The sequence below is a fragment of the Paramormyrops kingsleyae genome, chromosome 1 (genome assembly GCF_048594095.1).
Source record: "Paramormyrops kingsleyae isolate MSU_618 chromosome 1, PKINGS_0.4, whole genome shotgun sequence".
Classification (NCBI taxonomy): domain Eukaryota; kingdom Metazoa; phylum Chordata; class Actinopteri; order Osteoglossiformes; family Mormyridae; genus Paramormyrops; species Paramormyrops kingsleyae.
In genome coordinates, this window is record NC_132797.1 from 27,710,715 (window position 1) to 27,728,308 (window position 17,594).

At 45.3% G+C, this 17,594-nt stretch overlaps 2 protein-coding genes across 8 annotated transcripts in view; one reads left to right on the forward strand and one right to left on the reverse strand.

Moving 5' to 3' along the window:
- The window catches only part of phactr1 (phosphatase and actin regulator 1), a 49,823-nt gene extending 38,237 nt beyond the window's left edge, over window positions 1–11,586 (reverse strand). The window contains exons 1-3 of the mRNA XM_023823638.2: window positions 11,458–11,586; window positions 11,205–11,305; window positions 7,761–7,892 (exon numbers count right to left, since the gene is read on the reverse strand). Coding sequence (XP_023679406.2) covers window positions 7,761–7,872 — 112 coding nt within the window. The 5' untranslated portion in view covers window positions 7,873–7,892; window positions 11,205–11,305; window positions 11,458–11,586. The remainder of the gene's footprint in view (window positions 1–7,760; window positions 7,893–11,204; window positions 11,306–11,457) is intronic.
- On the forward strand, window positions 11,308–17,364 carry sirt5 (sirtuin 5). 7 transcript variants are annotated; one of them, XM_023823647.2, is made up of 10 exons: window positions 11,459–11,492; window positions 12,195–12,292; window positions 12,380–12,477; window positions 12,568–12,701; window positions 13,117–13,342; window positions 13,873–13,960; window positions 14,057–14,110; window positions 14,448–14,571; window positions 15,450–15,565; window positions 16,582–17,364. In XM_023823647.2, the coding sequence occupies exons 3-10, from the start codon at window positions 12,459–12,461 to the stop codon at window positions 16,652–16,654; spliced, it is 834 nt and encodes a 277-aa protein (XP_023679415.1). In that variant the 5' UTR covers window positions 11,459–11,492; window positions 12,195–12,292; window positions 12,380–12,458; the 3' UTR covers window positions 16,655–17,364. The 7 variants fall into 7 exon arrangements, with proteins under 7 accessions (XP_023679410.2, XP_023679412.2, XP_023679413.2 ...); XM_023823646.2 differs by lacking the exon at window positions 11,459–11,492 and adding an exon at window positions 11,586–12,040; XM_023823642.2 differs by lacking the exons at window positions 11,459–11,492; window positions 12,195–12,292 and adding an exon at window positions 11,308–11,437 and having other exon boundaries at window positions 12,351–12,477.
- The last annotated feature ends 230 nt before the right edge of the window (window positions 17,365–17,594 follow it).

Below are 17,594 nucleotides of genomic sequence, written 5' to 3' on the forward strand. Positions count from 1 at the left end.
TAAGTGAACGATTGTACTCAGCTGTGGATCTGTGACTATGAACCGCGTAATAGTTGTAATCAGTGATTCCTTGAGCATGGATGATGTGATTATACTCAGCTGTAATGCTGTGAGTATGCATGATGTAAGAGCAATGGGCTGTGATGCTCTGAGCTTTGGTAACTTAATTATCATCAGCCCAAGAATGGATGATGTAATAATAGTATTGACGCTCCCTTACCTCCATCTCTCCACCAGTGACCATCCAATGCTAACACTGTATGAGACCAGGAGCCCAGGATACTGGGGTCAAATAACCCATTTTCGCTTTAAACTTAGAAACACCATCTAGAAGAAACTGACCAGTAAAGTGAATCTATAAATCTGTGACTGGAGAGGGTGGCTCAGAAAAGGCTCCTACCAGCTTTACCAAATTATACCACATATTAGCAGCATGTTGCATATTAAAAACATACAGTGAATAATAAATAAGAGTCAGATGTGGACCTGTGTGCTGTAGTAACTGGGCGTGTGCTGTAGTAACTGGGCGTGTGCTGTAGTAACTGGGTGCATGCTGTAGTACCTGGGTGTGTGCTGTAGTAACTGGGCGTGTGCTGTAGTACCTGGGCGTGTGCTGTAGTACCTGGGCGTGTGCTGTATTACCTGGGCGTGTGCTGTAGTAACTGGGCGTGTGCTGTAGTACCTGGCCGTGTGCTGTAGTACCTGGGCGTGTGCTGTAGTAACTGGGCGTGTGCTGTATTACCTGGGCGTGTGCTGTAGTACCTGGCCGTGTGCTGTAGTACCTGGCCGTGTGCTGTAGTAACTGGGCGTGTGCTGTAGTACCTGGGCGTGTGCTGTAGTAACTGGGCGTGTGCTGTAGTAACTGGGCGTGTGCTGTAGTACCTGGCCGTGTGCTGTAGTACCTGGGCGTGTGCTGTAGTAACTGGGCGTGTGCTGTATTACCTGGGCGTGTGCTGTAGTACCTGGCCGTGTGCTGTAGTACCTGGCCGTGTGCTGTAGTAACTGGGCGTGTGCTGTAGTACCTGGGCGTGTGCTGTAGTAACTGGGCGTGTGCTGTAGTAACTGGGCGTGTGCTGTAGTAACTGGGCGTGCCTTGCAACACGCAGCTCACAGGTGGGGTTCAACAAAGACTTTCAGCAAAGTAAATCTATTGGGTGACAGAGGCATGTGGATAAACGCAGATGATCTGCAGCCTCCCAACTTAGCAGATGCTACTGTTAGTGCGGCAGGTCAGCCAGCTGTTCCTTCGTCCCGACGATGAGATCCTGCCCCTAATTTGTATGGAAAACAACGAAGCCTGCCCACGACAGGTCAAGAGACCAGTTTCAAAACACTACCTGCAGATTACATGTGTTCTTCAATATTCATATGCTTCTCTTCCGCTCTTTTGAAGTTTGTTTTTTTTTTTAAGTAAATCTTGTCGTGATGATTATTGAGGATAACCAATAAGAGTGATGTGAGACCTTGGACGTATTTCCATGCAATCTGGAGTTCCTAGGACCCTCTGACCCCATGAACAAAGGAGGGAAGGCTATCAGAAGACTACTGAGTACCACATGCACAAGTGGGCATTATGAAGGGTTCACCACCTCACCGCTTCCAGTCACCTTCCTGTTTTGGTTGTTTGCAGTAGGAACATGGTTCCCTTGGTGTTTTGACTGGAACAGGTGCAACCCTCCCTGCCAATGCAGGAATATCATGAGCCATCAAGCAAACATTAATCTCCAAGCAGGACAGTGTATGATGCTGACTCTTTCTAGAACACTCTAAATAAATAGTTATTTTGACATGTAACCATTCTGCACGGGCTGATCACAGAAGTACATATCAGGAGTGCTATAAATATAGCTGGATAGCTGGAGTTCTGGGACATCAGGAAGTGACATGTGCAGCTTCAGCATTCATTTTGAGCTGAGCGGCATGGCACAGACTGCTAGGTGAGGAAGACGGTTAGCGCTTTTAACTGGTCATCATTTGTAGCGTAGATTATAATTAAAGGAGGCTGGGTAGCTTGACCAGGATCAGTGTCAGCCATCAAAAATTCAGCAGTACTCAGTCCATCCAGGTGCCACCCCCAGAGAATCACTAATGACAGCTGTGGGATCAGATCAAGCTGCCCCACATCAGATTGATGCCTGCCGCACGTCTTCACCTGATCGATTCCACGCCGTAACTGAAGCGATGATCCTAGCGGGCGAGCTGTCACTCGAGATTATGTGGAGAGCCTCACACATCACCTATACTGCCACGGATACGGAAGGCAGAGTCGGCCTCTGTACTCTGGCACATCCTTCCATGCTTGCCAGTCCCTTATTACCCATAATAACTCTCACTTCAAGCATTTATTAATATGAAAGCTTTTTCTGTTGTGTGCTAAAGAGACCCTGGATAAGTGGCTAGAAGATGGATGGATGGATGGATGGATGGTAAAGAGAAGTATATGTCCCTCTTTCCTCTGTTCTAATGTGTTGCTGAAGAGGTGGAATGCCATAAATAGCTGGATTTATCAGATATCACTTCGTTGATTTCTAAAAGAGATGTCAGTCTATTGATTGGCTGACCCAGTCTCTGTCAGCCTTTTGATTGGCTGTCCAGCTGACATTCGGTGAACTTGTCACCTCTCGGCTCGACAGAAGGGCTAACTGGGGGGTCTCTCTGGATGCCCAAGGAAACGTCACCCACCACTCCGAGTGAAAATCCTGAAAGGGAGCTTTTGCAGACGGGGGCGGGGAACCCCAGCAAGCGGGGATGCTAGGAGAGATCATGGTGGAGCTCAGGCTGACCCTTGCCTCATCAATCAGGTCAGTCTGCAGCATCTCAGAGAGGGTAAAACACAATTTGAATAAGGAACTGGGAATTGCTACATCAGTTATAAAACCAATTCACTGTTTCACAACCGGAAAACCAACCCACATAGCCATACTTTAAACATGCCGGAAAAACCCATTCCATTCTCCCTGGCAATTGAGCCCTTTTCAGAATGGAAGAAAGGGGGTTTTACTTTATGTTAGCAGAGATGCAGTGCGTGAGTCATTGGGGTTCGGAGCATGAAGCTTATTGTCTCCATCCACCAACGCATTTAATAAGATGAGGAATTTTCCCTGGCCTCCTTCCAAGCTGCTGTATTGCTGTGATGCCAGCATCTGTTCAGGTTTAATATACACAGAGAGCTGCATTTCAGGCCTAAGCAGGGTTTGTAGAAGGAGGCTATGCAAACAAACTGGCAAACTGCACTTGAGCTTTGATAGTGGGCATGAAGGAAAGCTGGTTCCTTCCACAATATTCCCCCAAAAAAATGTGGAAGATGCTCTATAATTTGTAGAGCAGCGGAATTTAGGATAATCCATGGATTAATTTTTTTTAATCTCTTAGTGCTTTATAGGCAGTGTGTGGCCCAGTGGGCTAAGCCTGTGTGCCTGTAATCACACGGCTGCTGGTTCAAACCCAGCCTCCGCATGTGTGCCGGTCCTTGAGGAAGACTCTTAACCCCCAGCTCCCTGGGTGCCCCAATAGGTGGCTGCCCTTTGTGGACAGCTTACTCTACAAAGAGCATGTTGAGGGAGGAGTGACAAAGAATTTCTCCATGGGGACAACAAAGGATCCATTATTTATGTTCCTAAATGTTTTGTCATACAATGTCTAGTGTTCAAGGATATTCTGTGTAGAAGGGGAGCAGTAGGTGCCTAGGTATCTTCACCATTAAAAAAACAACCTATTCAGGAATCATGGAACCTCTGCAGTAGAAGGACATGGGCGGACGTCCCAGCAGGGGCTTGTCCTCCAGAGTAAACTTGAAATGCAACCATGAGTGACACACAGCCTGAGGTTAGCATATGCTGGGAGCTTCTGTAACATGCTCCTCTCCCGGGGAGGACATAAACATTGATGGCCAGGCATTACTGCAGTGACATTGTTGTAGGACGCAACCAAGTTCCCCACTGTCCTACTTATGGGTACTTTCCATGACGGCTTTCCACAGCAATGTCACAGTGCTTAGTGGTCAGCAGTGCAGCTGCCAGTGACCCAAATTGTGAGTGACCATCAGAAATATTTTATACAGGCTGACTGTGTTTACATGTTGAGAATCATGTAACAAATGTAGCGAGCAGATTTCATGAGCTGTTTAATTCAATTTAATCAAGCTACATTCAACTACTATGGAAATAACTGTATATGGGTATCAGTCACTGTTTCACAGTTTATAATTTGTTTTGTGGAAGTGGTGAGCATTTTTGCAGGATTCATTTTTCACTTAACAAGGCAGCAGAGACACTTCCCATTGTCATCCATTTCTGGTCTTTTGTTGATTTAAAATGTTTTTATTAATTAAGGCCACATTTTTGAACATTTTTTATGAATTGATTTCTTTCTCTCACTCTGATTGAGTGGCCATCAATTCTCTGTGAGGACACATAGAAATGTGCGCAGGACACGTCCCAATTATTTTTATCTTATGGTGGAAATGTGGAGAAGAACAAACTGGCTATTGCCTTCTGAGCGTTTAGCCCAGGGGTGGGCAATCTTATCCGCAAAGGGCTGGTGTGTATGCAGGTTTTTAGGATAACCTGTAGGTCAGCTGTTCAAATCCAGGTGTGAAGACTCCTTCAGTCAATCAGTCCTCTAATTAGTATAATCTAATTAGGGAGTTGCAGTGAAAACCTGCATACACAGCGGCCCTTTCTGGATAAGACTGCCCACCCCTGGTTTAGCCTTTCTTTCAACATTTAACATATAGTATATATGGAATTCGTGAATAATTTTCCATTTGTAATTTAAACATAGCAAATTTTCACAGACACAACAGCATATTGATGGTACTTAAGGCTGACTCTCAAAAGGGGATATGAATTCCCTGAGGGAATTTTCTGGAAATGGAAACACAAGTTCCCCTCGACTCACAGCAGTGAACTGTCTTATCAGCTGGAAAAGCAGCAGAATTTATAGTGACACCAACACTTGGCGATCTCTGCTGCGAGACTGCTACGTATAATGCTTTGCCAGAATCAATTTCAGGTTCTTGTTGTACTCAGAGGCACTCCCAGGATGACAGGTGATGTTCTGTGAGGTGGCTTTCTGACTGTGCTTGGGCTCTTTCAGTTGCTAAGCGACAGCGGGCACCTTTAGGGATGACCTTGCAATGACGGGTCAGTAACGGGGCTCGGCTGGATATTTTCATGCTGGTTCCTGAACTGCTGGGTTTGTTGCTAAGCAACACTACACTTTTAAAGATAACCTGGTGCCCACAGCGTCAATAGAGACACTCAACTTGCACCACCGAAGGCCTCAGAGCCAGGCAGAGACAGAGGGCGCCGTGAACAGAATGGAGCAGCGCCCACTCTCCTGACAGCCTGAATCCAAACGAAGCAGCCAGCTCCTGAGGATTTGGACGCCACTGCAAGTCTCTGGAAGAATATTATCACATTGTATCTCACAGGAGCCGGGAAAAAGAATTTTAGCACCAATTAAATGGGCCTGGTATTTTCTGAGCCAAAACTCAGTGAGGATTCAGGCTAAGGACACGCAAGAAAACCTGCCGATAATCGAATTAAGGGATAATTGACTTAGCCATGTGAAACAGGTCGACGCAAATGGCACACCAGTCAAATTATATTTCACATTTTTCCGTTGCTTGATGTCGTCATGGACGTGGAAGTTATTTCACCAGAGACACTCAGGATGTGTCAGCTCCTGATTCAGTGTAAGTGAACCAAACATATTTATATATTAAGTTACAGCTGAGGTTTGGTGTCAAAAACCTGCTGTTAGCACAGTATTATATCCTGAGAAAGGTATACACAACAGATATAGAGACATAGAAATATTTGTCCATTTCTGAGTCAATGGTGTGTCAGACTGACAGGATGACCTTGTTTATCTTGCTGGTGGGTTGAATATTTTATCTGAATATATGAATAAATGTATATTGGTGCATGTTGTGACATTTGTAAAGCCAAGTTAGGCAATGCAGCAATTTAGGAGTCAGGCTACAGGAAGGAGAAGTGTACAATTCATTGGGGCTCTCAACATGTGCTGTGAACCAGAGAATACAGGATTAAATCGGAAAATGGGCTTCTGTCTGCTGTCAGGAGGGTAAGTTCTCTGGGTCAGTGGTACAAGTGGGGTGATGGCAGGGTCATGCTGTATTTTTCAAAGTAGTAGGGCAGCCAGCCACAGGAGGATGAAGAAACTTAAAACAAAAGCACAATCCGCAGTCTGGGGTGGCCCTGACTAGCAGGAGAGTTTTATCCCCCAAGGGACAGGTCTCTCCAGACTTCTGCAGAAGTATAAAGAACTATTTTTTTTTGCAAAGCATCTGAAAAGCTGCTTAGAAGAGCATGTGCATGAAAATGGGGAAAGGACTTTGGGTAGCACTAAACAAAATCCTCTTTGTGAAGGCACGCTTAGCATAACAATTAAGTAGCTGTAACGTTTTCACCCAACGTGGGTGTTGAAATGCTATTTTAAACAGAACACCGCCGGGAAACAACCCATATGCATTTTCTGAGCGGTGAGCGTTATTATGGCATGCGCTGCTCGGATAAAACTCCCTGTGACTCAATCGTGACTTTAAACTCATTAGTCATGGCTTTCTCTGTAGTTATCAATGAATGGTGTCATTAAATATGCATTAAAACTCATATCTTGCTGCGGGAGTGCTGATCGGTTCGGTAAACACAGATCAGCGTTTTTAATCAGACCGATTCTGGACAAGACGCACTCTGCAGCACAATAACTGTTTCAGAACCACACTTACGTGGACAGCTCCGGTAGTTTGGCAGTCAAATCTCTTTTACCTTAGGCTACCTAATCCACATTTCATGCACGTAGCCAGCCTTTGGAAAGCCTGCTCGCTTCTGTATTGTCATTATCCCCATTTCAAAAATCTTGCTCAAGAGAATCCTATAGGAGAAATCAGACCAAATTAAATTGAATTAAATATTAACCAGGAATACAAAAGAAATTTAATATCGTCCCTAAATTATGCCAAGTCACCATGGTAACAAGGGATGCGATAACTTGCCCTGCAGTTTGTGAAGAGCGTTACAATAGACATGTTACTGTGATTGTCGTTAATCAACTGTGAGTAGTAACAGGCATGTTTTTGTATTTGGACTGTATTGCGGAAGAGGGAAGAAGAACATTGTCGTTGTAATATGATTTCACAAATCGAGTCACTCTGTCTCAGTGAGAGATCTGTCTTGCAGGTGACTACCCGTGCTACCCTATATGCATACTCGTTTGTAAATAAGAAATGCAGACATTACGCTGTCTAGTTTTCCTGGGACAAAACGTTACGTCTGGTCGGTGCAGATGTCATTACTTGATTTGCACAAATACATTTTTTTAAAAAGGAGACGCTTGGTGCTTGCATGGCACCAAAACCGCGGGTGCCGTTTAAATTATGGCGCAACCCTGTCAACCTGATAAACACATGCAAAACATGTCTTGACGACTAATCTCCCAAAAGACAGCTGACCAAGGTGCTGCTGGCCAATGAACAGTTCACCCCAATGTCGGATCCACGCAAAAACGCATATAGTCAAACGCAGCAAAAGACGTGAATCACTATGTCTCCTAATCCCAAGCAACCGGACGGCGCACTCACATCAATATTTAAATAAATCTACAAGCAGCGTCCAAAAGCCGAGCGTTTTTTAAAAAATAATTACTTAATATAAATTAATGCAGTGTAAACAGATCATAGCTGCGTCTTCATATTTTGGTCATCCCCGTGGCGTGGTCAACACGTGTGCTCTTACCTGTCTCCAGGCTGAAGGAGATGCTAGTCTCGCTGAGGTATGGGGTATCGCTCTTGGACCGGACTCTTCTGATGGGCCGGCGGTCGATCTCCTCCTCCGAAGCGGCCGCCATTAATTTACGGGCACCGCTGTCTGAACGAGGGAGGGCAAAGAGCCGCCAGTGGGTCTCAGGGCAACGTTTGGAGGGGGAGAAAGACAGGAGCGGGGAGACAGGAAAAGGGAGACGTGGCAACAAACACCCAAACGACTGCAGAAGGGAAGGCAGTGAAATATAAGCAGATCCCGCCCCTTTGATTCACTAGAGTGATGTAGACCATTTAGACCGAACAATAAGGACTGCTGAGTGAGCTGGGGGTGTCATTAAAATCAGCATAAACAACATTTCAAAATAACGGGACCAATGCATAATTTATAGTGCTCTAAACGGCGTCTTGGCACGTGTAAATGATATGGGGCTGGGTACATTTACGAAACAGTAAAATCACATTTAAATAATATCTTCTGTCACTGGATGTATATTTCAAATGTGTCTTTTACGTGCAAAAGCAGTGCACCTACCAGACATGGTGACATGGGAAAATATTAAGAAATTATGACAAAAGATGTAATCGGCTGTTACACATTGTCAGGAGTCATTAGTTTCACTATTTTAGCAAATCAAGTCGTGTGTATATTTTAGGACATTTCATGTGTCAAATTTAAAGACGCACAAATCACTCCAAATTTCACTGAAAATCCTGCTGGACAAAGTACATTATGATAACATTTCTTCTGAATATTAAAATATTGTGTCAAAAAGAAAAAAAAAGCCAGATTGTCGGTGAGGATGTGATACGTTTGAGTATAACGCAGATTGGCAGTACGCTTATTTTTCTGAGGAATACGTTCGTCTAGCTCTGAATGAACAACTGATATATAGATCCATTACTCTGTATATTTCATTTGAATAATTTACTACTCAGTCCTGAAACTCTGCATTCATCGCAATGTCTACCGTTAAATTACAAACATACTGCTGATATTTGAATCATATTAAATGTGCCCTCAGATAACCTTAATAATTTCAGAACAATATTAGCTATAGTGCCATCTTGTGGGCTACAAGATAAAAGCACAAAAAACTAGCTTAAATTGATATCATGTAATGAATGTATAGGCCTACTTCTTTCTGTAAACAGGGAAATATTAACTCTGGTGTTTCGTAGTAGTTTCTATTCAGATCTAAGACCAGATTGTACAGAATAATGACATTTGCCATTGTTTTTTTGTATCCTTCAGCAAATTTACAGAAGTATACCTTAAAATACAATACATAAAATGTTAACTTGTGCTGTTGTTAACTTGCCAAATATGTTCACTTAAATCTGTATTCCAATGTCATATGCTAAGATGGTGTGTGGGTATGTACATGGAATAATACCAATTTATATTTAAAAACACAACTTTCTTAAAACCATAATTATTACAGGCCTATATATGCTTTAAACTGTATACACTTGTCAATTACAAGGTGTGGAAGTTGGTTTTATGGACTAACGACTAACAACTGATTTGAAATATTTTGACCTGACCACAATGAGGGGCTCTTCTGTCTGGGTGTAGGTGGGTGGCTTGTTCCACCATCAAGAATCCATGCATGAACCCATTTCACTCAACGCAGAGATCACCAGGTGACTTTCACTTGCTGACCACAGAAGGCAAGATGGAACTCGACGTGACTTGGTGCTGTTCCATCAAAAGCTATGACAGCAAGCATATATATAGTGTAAAGCACTTTTATCCAGGGTGTGCCTCTGTCTTATGCCTTATGCTGCATGGGATAGCCTCTAAGACAGGGCTGCTCAAATCATTGTCCTTAAAGTCTGAGCACTGCTGATTTTCCAGCCTTCCTTTACCTGTGAGCCAGGTGTAAAGCCTCTGGCCAATCAGAATCAGTAATTATTAAACTAACTACTTGGGAGAACTGAAAACATGGCCGGGATTTGGAATCGAGGTTCAGATTTGAAGAACCCTGCTCTAAGACCTTGTTTTTCCCAAATCGGGATACAAGTTTGGAAAATGGATTGATAGATGATTTTAAAAAATCACGAAAAAGATCTAGGGTTGAACAACGAAACTGAAACACTGGCCAAACTGGTGTTTGAGATTTTCACGCATGTATATGTGTGGCCTGGTGGCCAGTCTTAACTGATTTTATCAGCATGAGCAGAGTGTGAAGGTTGAATTAACAGAGCAATAGCACAGCTGTACATAAAATGTTGCAATCCACACAACATAATGGGAGTTCAAAAGGGGACAAATTGTTGGTGTGCGTCTCGCTGGTGCGTCTGACCAGGACAGCAAGTCTTTGTGGCATATTGAGAGTCACAGTATCCAGGGTAATGTTGGCATAGCACCATGAAGGATGGACCTCATCCTACAGGAGTAACTGTGGAAGCAATCAGAAGCTGTCTGAAAGGGTTGCCCAGGTACGAGCCCAGATTGTATCCAAAAAACATAAAACCACAGCTACCAACTCACTGCAGAATTAGATCCGCACCTCGACTCTTCTGTTTCCACCAAAACTGTTTGTTGGGAGCTCCACAGGGTCAATGTTCATGGTCGGGCTGTTATAGCCAAACCTTTGGCCACTTGTGCTAAATCCAAATGTTGGTTTGAATTATGCCAGCAGTGCAAATCCTGGGCTGTGGACCATGTGAAACATGTATTGTTCTCTGCTGAGTCCACCTTCACTGCCTTTCCCACATCTGGGAGAGTTAGTGTGGAGAAGCCCCAAAGAGGGTTACTACCCAGACTGTTGCGTACCCAGAGTGTAGGACAGGGGTGGATGAGTGATGGCTTGGGCTGCAATATTATGGCATCTCCTATGCCCACTACTTGTTCTAGAATGGCGTGTCACTACCTAGGACCACCAATCCATTCTGGGGGACCATGTTCACCCAATGGTTCAAGCATTGTACCCTGAAAGTGGTGCCATGTATCTTGTTGATAATGCACCAACACTCACAGCAAGACTGGTGAGTGGTTTGATGAACATGAAAGTGAAGTTGAACATCTCCCATGGCCTGCACAACCACCAGATCTAAATATTACTGAGCCACTTTGGGGTGTTTTGGAGGAGCGAGTCAGGAAACATCTTCCTCCACCAGCATCACCTGGCTACTGTTCTGCAAGAGGAATGACTCAACATCTCTCTGGTCACTGTGCAGGACTTGTATCTGTCAGTCCCAAACCAAAACGATGCGGTATGAGGCCCTACATGATACAAATACATTTTTGTGATCTAAAACCAGGTGTTTGAGTTTCATTGTTTAACTCCTATATGAGTCTATTGTCCGGTACATACTAGCCTTGCGTGTCAGTCACGCTGTGTAACGGTATGGTCGCAATGTGGGAGTACTAACTAACCTACATTCGCTAGGGGGCGAACTGCGCTTAACTTACGCTTTTCCCCTCTCGGTGGTTGTTTCGTCTTTCCTGTTGGGCGACATGTGGGGCGCGTTTCTCTTCACATCGCAAGAAGCACAGCGGTCAAACGTGATTGGCTGGAATTTGTAATGAAACCGATTAGGACCACTCTGGAGTGACATCGGACCGTCCGCGAACGGAAAAGAAACGGAATGGATTACGAGGCACGGCGACTTCTGTCGGAAGTCTTCACTTTCAAGTGAGGAAGGGTAAGAAAGGTCTTACGCACAGCTTGGAAAAAAGGCGTCTGACTAACGTGCCGAGGTGCATGGGACTTCTCCACCGAGTCAGATGTCTAGCATTCTCAAAAGAGGATAGACCTATGAACACTAAGGACATCGTCTATTAAACACTGACTTGCTAAATTTTAAAGTTTGCAGGACAACCTCGATATTTAAAAAATAACTAGATGTCTGAGTGCTCATAAACGTCTCCGATGGGCTGCTGTGTCTGTAGATAGTAGATTTTAGTTCTATTTCCGCCTGTTTAAATTGACTGCATTGTACTATACTAAAGTATATCATCCCAAAACTATCATCGTAACTTGGGAATGCACCTGCGTGTCCTAACCACGCCGTTTCCCGCCCCTTATTTTAATATATGCCGTTAATTAACACTGTCCACCCAGAATAAGACGCTACGTGAGGGACGTGACCTTTTTTTTGTGTTGGATTTATACCCATCGGTTAAATCGGCTGTGTCTCTATGGCCGGACAGTGATTAAATATCGGTGAAAGATCACCTTATTATTTAGACAAGAAAATAATATTCCGACACATATCATTGCACGGTTTCTTTTATTTCTATACCAGGTAACAGTAGCTTTTTTTCCAACGACGTAATGCTATATTTACATTGAAACGTGGTACTGGTATTGTTTATAAAGAATTTAAATCGCTTGCTTATTATAATATTGATTTGTCAGGTAGACACCTTATACACTGCATGTATTTCTTGGACAAACAGTTGATCCTAGGCGTTTCCAGTATATATACGCAAAAAAACGAGGAAGCTGACGTTATTAACGTATGTTTCTCCGTATGTGAGCGGGGTTCCGGCTTCAGGTGAGCAGTTAAGATTTATGATTTCTCTTATTTCTAACCCCCCTCACCCGGTTTGCAGGGCTGTGCAATAATCGCGATGCTTCTCAGACAGCTCGTCCCTCGGAGGCTTGTCGGCCATCTGCGCTACGGAGCCGGAGAAGCAGGCAGGCGCATTCCGCTGGTGGAGATGTCGAGACCCAGCTCGGGTGGGAGACGGGGACGGGTGGGATACGACTTCGGCTCTGTAACATCAGCTCTGGTACTCGAGGCTCACGACGTGTTTTTAAACTTTGCAGATCTGGCAGAGTTTCGCAAGGTTTTCGCCAAAGCGAAACACATCGCCATCATCACGGGGGCCGGTGTGAGCGCTGAAAGCGGTGTGCCCACCTTCAGGGGAGCCGGGGGTTACTGGAGGAAATGGCAGGCCCAGGTGAAACACACACGCAGGAGCACACTTTGTGGTCTCTTGGACAATCATGACATTTACTGCAAGTACAGCAGTATATGTATATATCAGCCATTAATGTATCAAAAGAGAGGGATCATCAACACAAATGCGGAATCGCTCAGTTAAGATTACAGGAGTACTGACATCTCTACAGTTCCATACTGTGGGAATGCCACAGCATAACTGCAATAAAGTACTTTGTTACTGTGTAGAAATACGCATCGTTTCCGGACTGAATGGCTTTGTAACCTCAGTGGTGAGTTTCTCCTGGAGCAGGAGGTATTCTGTTGTCACAAGTGCAGTTAGTTTAATGTATCAGCTCAATGGGTGTCTGTGAGCCTTCAACCCCCCCCCACCCCACCCCAGACATGCTAACACACCATTTATGGCCCCCCAGGACCTGGCCACGCCCGAGGCCTTCTCACGGAACCCATCACGTGTCTGGGAGTTCTACCACTACCGGCGCGAGGTGATGCTGAGCAAGAGCCCCAACGCGGCGCACAGCGCCATCTCCGAGTGCGAGGCGCGGCTCAGCCGGCAAGGCCGCTCCGTGGTGGTCATCACCCAAAACATCGACGAGCTGCACCGGCGTGCCGGCTCACGGCACGTGCTGGAGATTCACGGTGAGGTGGGGGTGGGTGGAGCCCACAGTATGATTGCCTAAATCGGTGTTTCCCAGCCCAGTCCTCAGGGACCCCCCCCAGACAGCCCACATTTTTGCTCCCTCCCAGCTCCCAGCACCTGTACCAGGTATTTGGGGTTCTTGATTGACTGGGTTGGGAAGTACCGCTCTAAATGCCCTTTGCATTTTCTGTAGTCTATTATTATTATTTGATATGTGTCTGAGGTTCTAAATGAGTTATTATCCTGGAGTATTACCCCAGAGATGTGCCATAAGAATCTTCTGTAAAAAAAACAGAATTTCCAGTGCTGATGATCTGGTAAACAGTGAAAAGCAGATATACAGGGAAGTGAATGTGTTGTACTTGGTGTAAAAGCACTTACTAACTCTTGCCAGACTAGCTCAGTTGGTGCTTGGTGCCAATGGAAACAGCAAATCGCATATGCTAGAGCATTCAGCATTGCTGAATGTAAAACCTATGTTTGGTAGCGTTTAGCTAACTAGCTATCACCCTGCTCTTGTCATTTCCAGGAAGTCTCTTCAAAACACGGTGTGTCAACTGTGGGCATGTGGCGGAGAACTACAAAAGCCCGATATGTGCTGCCCTACATGGGAAGGGGTGCGGACACTTGCTGGTTTAACTGGTGCTCTAGTTCTGGTTCTGTTTGAAGAACAGGACAGAGTCTTGATTGTCTGTTTTTCTTTTTATTGCAAGGGCTCCTGATCCAAATACAAGGGATGCCAAGATTGCCGTGGAGGACCTCCCCAGGTAGGTGATTTACAGAAGAGAGCCGTGTGTTTATGACATTCAGGCTAATGTAACTGGTGCAGATCAGTACCTCGTAGAATGGTGTAGTATCTCATTATTGTACCACTAGAGGGCACTGGAGCAACGTCTGTAAATGACCCCCAGCTTTAAGTGGAGTTTACAGCACCCTGCCCCTGTCTGTATAGCTATATTTAACCTAGTAAGTTATCTCTCTAAGGCTGTATTGATAAGATTTTTGCTAATATTTGGTCCCATGAAGGGAATATGTCTGATGCCTTGTCTTTTAGCTGGGTAAGTGCTTCCTCAGTGGCCAAGACTGGTGTGTATCCTTCCTCAGGTGTGAGGAGGACAGCTGCAAGGGTCTTCTTCGACCCCATGTTGTCTGGTTTGGGGAGACCCTAGACCCTGATATCCTGACCCAGGTGGAGAAGGAGCTGGAGATCTGTGATCTCTGTCTTGTGGTGAGAACGACAGACTGCTGATGCCAGCCCCACCTCCTGTTAACACATTTGCCCCGCCCCCTTGGAAGCAGTCCCGTCTGATGGAGCTGATTCCACACCATACTGCGCACGCGTCTTTTTAGTGGCACAAGTCTCACGTCGCTTTGATGGCATTTAACCCTTCGAGAACCCTCGAAAATCTGGCCTGTTCAGTTCTTAGGTTCAAGCATCTGCAGTATTTCCTATACCAGAATGTTCTCAGATGTTGTAAATCTGTGGTTCTCAACCTTTTTGCACAGCAACCCAATTTTTACTATGCCAGCTCAGTCGCGACCCTATATCAAGCATAGGTTTGCGTTAAATAATATAATTGCTATAATCAAGCACGCAATGCACTCTGCAATTTACAGCAATCAATGCCTATCACACAAATCTGATTGGATGTGCCAGTGAATTTTAAATTAAGTATCTGTGTTTTGGCTTCTTGGATTGGCTGAGTGTTCACTAGTTTTGCGCTAAGCATTTACAGACCCAAGACCCGTTTATATAGGTTAATTCTAGGATTGGGGCTGAGAAATCTGACTCTGGATCAGAATAGGAGCTTGCAGGTTTTAAAATGCTAACATTTCCAACTCTGCATCATGACCCTTTTAGAACTTGTCACGACCCACGGGTTGAGAATCTCTGTTAAAAATGATTAGATGCCTTTCTACAGCAAATTTGTCCTAATCTTGGTGCTGCATTTGAGTGTGGTGCACAGGCTGACCCAGATGAAGGAGTTCTGTGTTTCACAATGCCAGCCATCAGGGGGCACTATTGGGTTGGAGCCTGGTCGAACCCACACCACTGGTTCAGTTTTCCCTGCTCGGGGTCCTAACAATGTTCTCTGTGGTCTGCAGGTGGGGACCTCCTCTGTGGTGTACCCGGCAGCCATGTTCGCCCCCCAGGTGGCCGCCAGAGGGGTCCCGGTCGCAGAGTTCAACATGGAAACTACGCCTGCCACCATGCGCTTTGCGTGAGTTGGGGGGGGCGATGGGCCTGGGATACATGACTCATGCAGGATGTCAAATTGCTGCCAAGCTGAATTGGTAAATGTATCGAGAGAGTCCAGCTTTCATTTTAAAATATATACTTCTGACCAAACAGACCTTAAATAAGCTTTTTAATGGTTATGTGGAGCAAAAAGGTAATTGTTTGGTACATGGAAAAAGGGAGTTTAATCAGTAACTTTAGGTGTGGGAACACTGGATTCCGTTGTGGGGGATTCTGGGTAAAATATCTGATTCCAGTCAGAGGGAGGCTGGGTTAATATGATTTACTTGACTAACTTCTGGGGTGGCATGGCAGTTTAGTGAGTGGTGTCGTTGTCTTGCTACTCCACCTCTGCTCTGTGTGTGGAGTTTGCATGTTTTTACCGTATTCTTGACCTTCTCCCACAATCCAAAAGCATGTAGTTATTCTAATTTGCCTGAGTGAGTGTGTGTGTTTGCGTGCACATGACCTGCAATAGCCCGGCTTCCCTGCTGGGTGTATCCCTACCTCGTGCCCTCTGCTGCCTGGGACAGGCTCCAGGAATGCTGTCCTTGTGGAGCAGACTTTGGCCTGGCTCTTGGGGCAGGTAGTTGCACATGGCGGCCCATTAAACAGACCTGGCGCAGAGGCCTTTGGCTCCACACTCTGCTCTGTCTTGACGTGGCTTTGCTCCGAGGCTCGGCCTTTGTGTCGGCCCTTTGTTCATGACATATTTATGTTAAAATAACCCTTTTCTGCCCCCTGGTGGATGGTTTGTTCATTATTTTTTTCCATTTGTAAAGTGTGTCAGGTGTAAGCCACAAACTAGCCACAGCAAAGCCTGGATGGTGCAAGCTCTTACCCCCCCACCCTGCGCTGTGTGTGGGTGGGGGTTATCTTGACACTAGTCCAGTGCTAGTGCTGGCGGGGGTCCTTAGAGGTTGGGCTGCAGGCCAGGCGGAGGTTGGCACATTTTCCACCCTGAATAATTCATTTCATTTTGGTGGGGGGTGTCTGCAGGTTCCACTTCCAGGGCCCCTGTGGGACCACGCTCCCCCCCGCCCTGGAGCGCCATGAAACGGAAGTCATCTGAGGAGAGAGGGGAAGCTGGCACCCCCCCAGAACAAACTCGCACTTTGGGAAGACTACAGTGCCTATTGATGTCATCTTCCGTGATGCAATACGTTATTTAACAAATATTAACAATGTGTCCAGAATCTGCATTATCACACGTTTATAAATTTGTGTTAGTTTTTAGGGATGAGAGGGTTGTGTTAAATGTAACCTCAAAGTCTGTCCCTTTGAATACTTTATTGCTGGGTTTGCCTGACGCAAAGTCAACTGGTGGGGGGTGGGGGGCGACTCAGGTGACAAATACTATGGCCCTTAGATGCAGGTTTATGAATTGTTTGTATTTTCCAAATCACCATCAGTAAATTAATGTTTACTTACCTTAGCTGTAATCAAGTTCAAGCCATAGAAGTCATCAAGCAAAGAATCGTAGTACTTTCACAGCTGGAAAATGTTATAGGAAGTTGCGGGATGAACCCCTGCTTACCCCCGGAAGTGCAGGGATAATGGACTTTGCGATAAATTGCTGTTGTGTTGGTGCTTTGAATGCGGCAGCTTGAGTTGGACCGCTCCCCAAACTGCGGGAGGCGTCCTGCTGCCGGAGTGGGTGTGCCGCGTACTGTCTGTGCGATGCTTTTAAAACTCACCCCTTATTGGGTAAGGGTTGCTGAATATGCCTAACGCCAGTGTGCAATCGTGGGAATATGCAATATTAATACGTTATAAACATCACTTTGTGCGTGTATTGTTTTTTTTCACGGTATTTTTTTAATGAAGAGTCATTTGAAATATGCAGATTCCATGGAAATGAATATACATTTGTATCCTAGCCAATAATAAGCTATTTTTACGAAGGGTGGAAGTCCTGACTATGAATAGATTTGACAGCAGGATCCTGTATTAAGCATTCTCCATACTGAGCGTTTAACAGCTGACACTGAAATGGCAGAGCCTTGCTGGCG

Coding starts and splice junctions, on each gene's coding strand:
- sirt5 (XM_023823641.2), top strand. CDS start 12,174: ATGTATTTCTTGGACAAACAGTTGATCCTAGGCGTTTCCAGTATATAT. Junction 12,702..13,116: donor GGAGGAAATGGCAGGCCCAG/GTGAAACACACA, acceptor ATGGCCCCCCAG/GACCTGGCCACGCCCGAGGC. Junction 14,111..14,447: donor GCCGTGGAGGACCTCCCCAG/GTAGGTGATTTA, acceptor ATCCTTCCTCAG/GTGTGAGGAGGACAGCTGCA.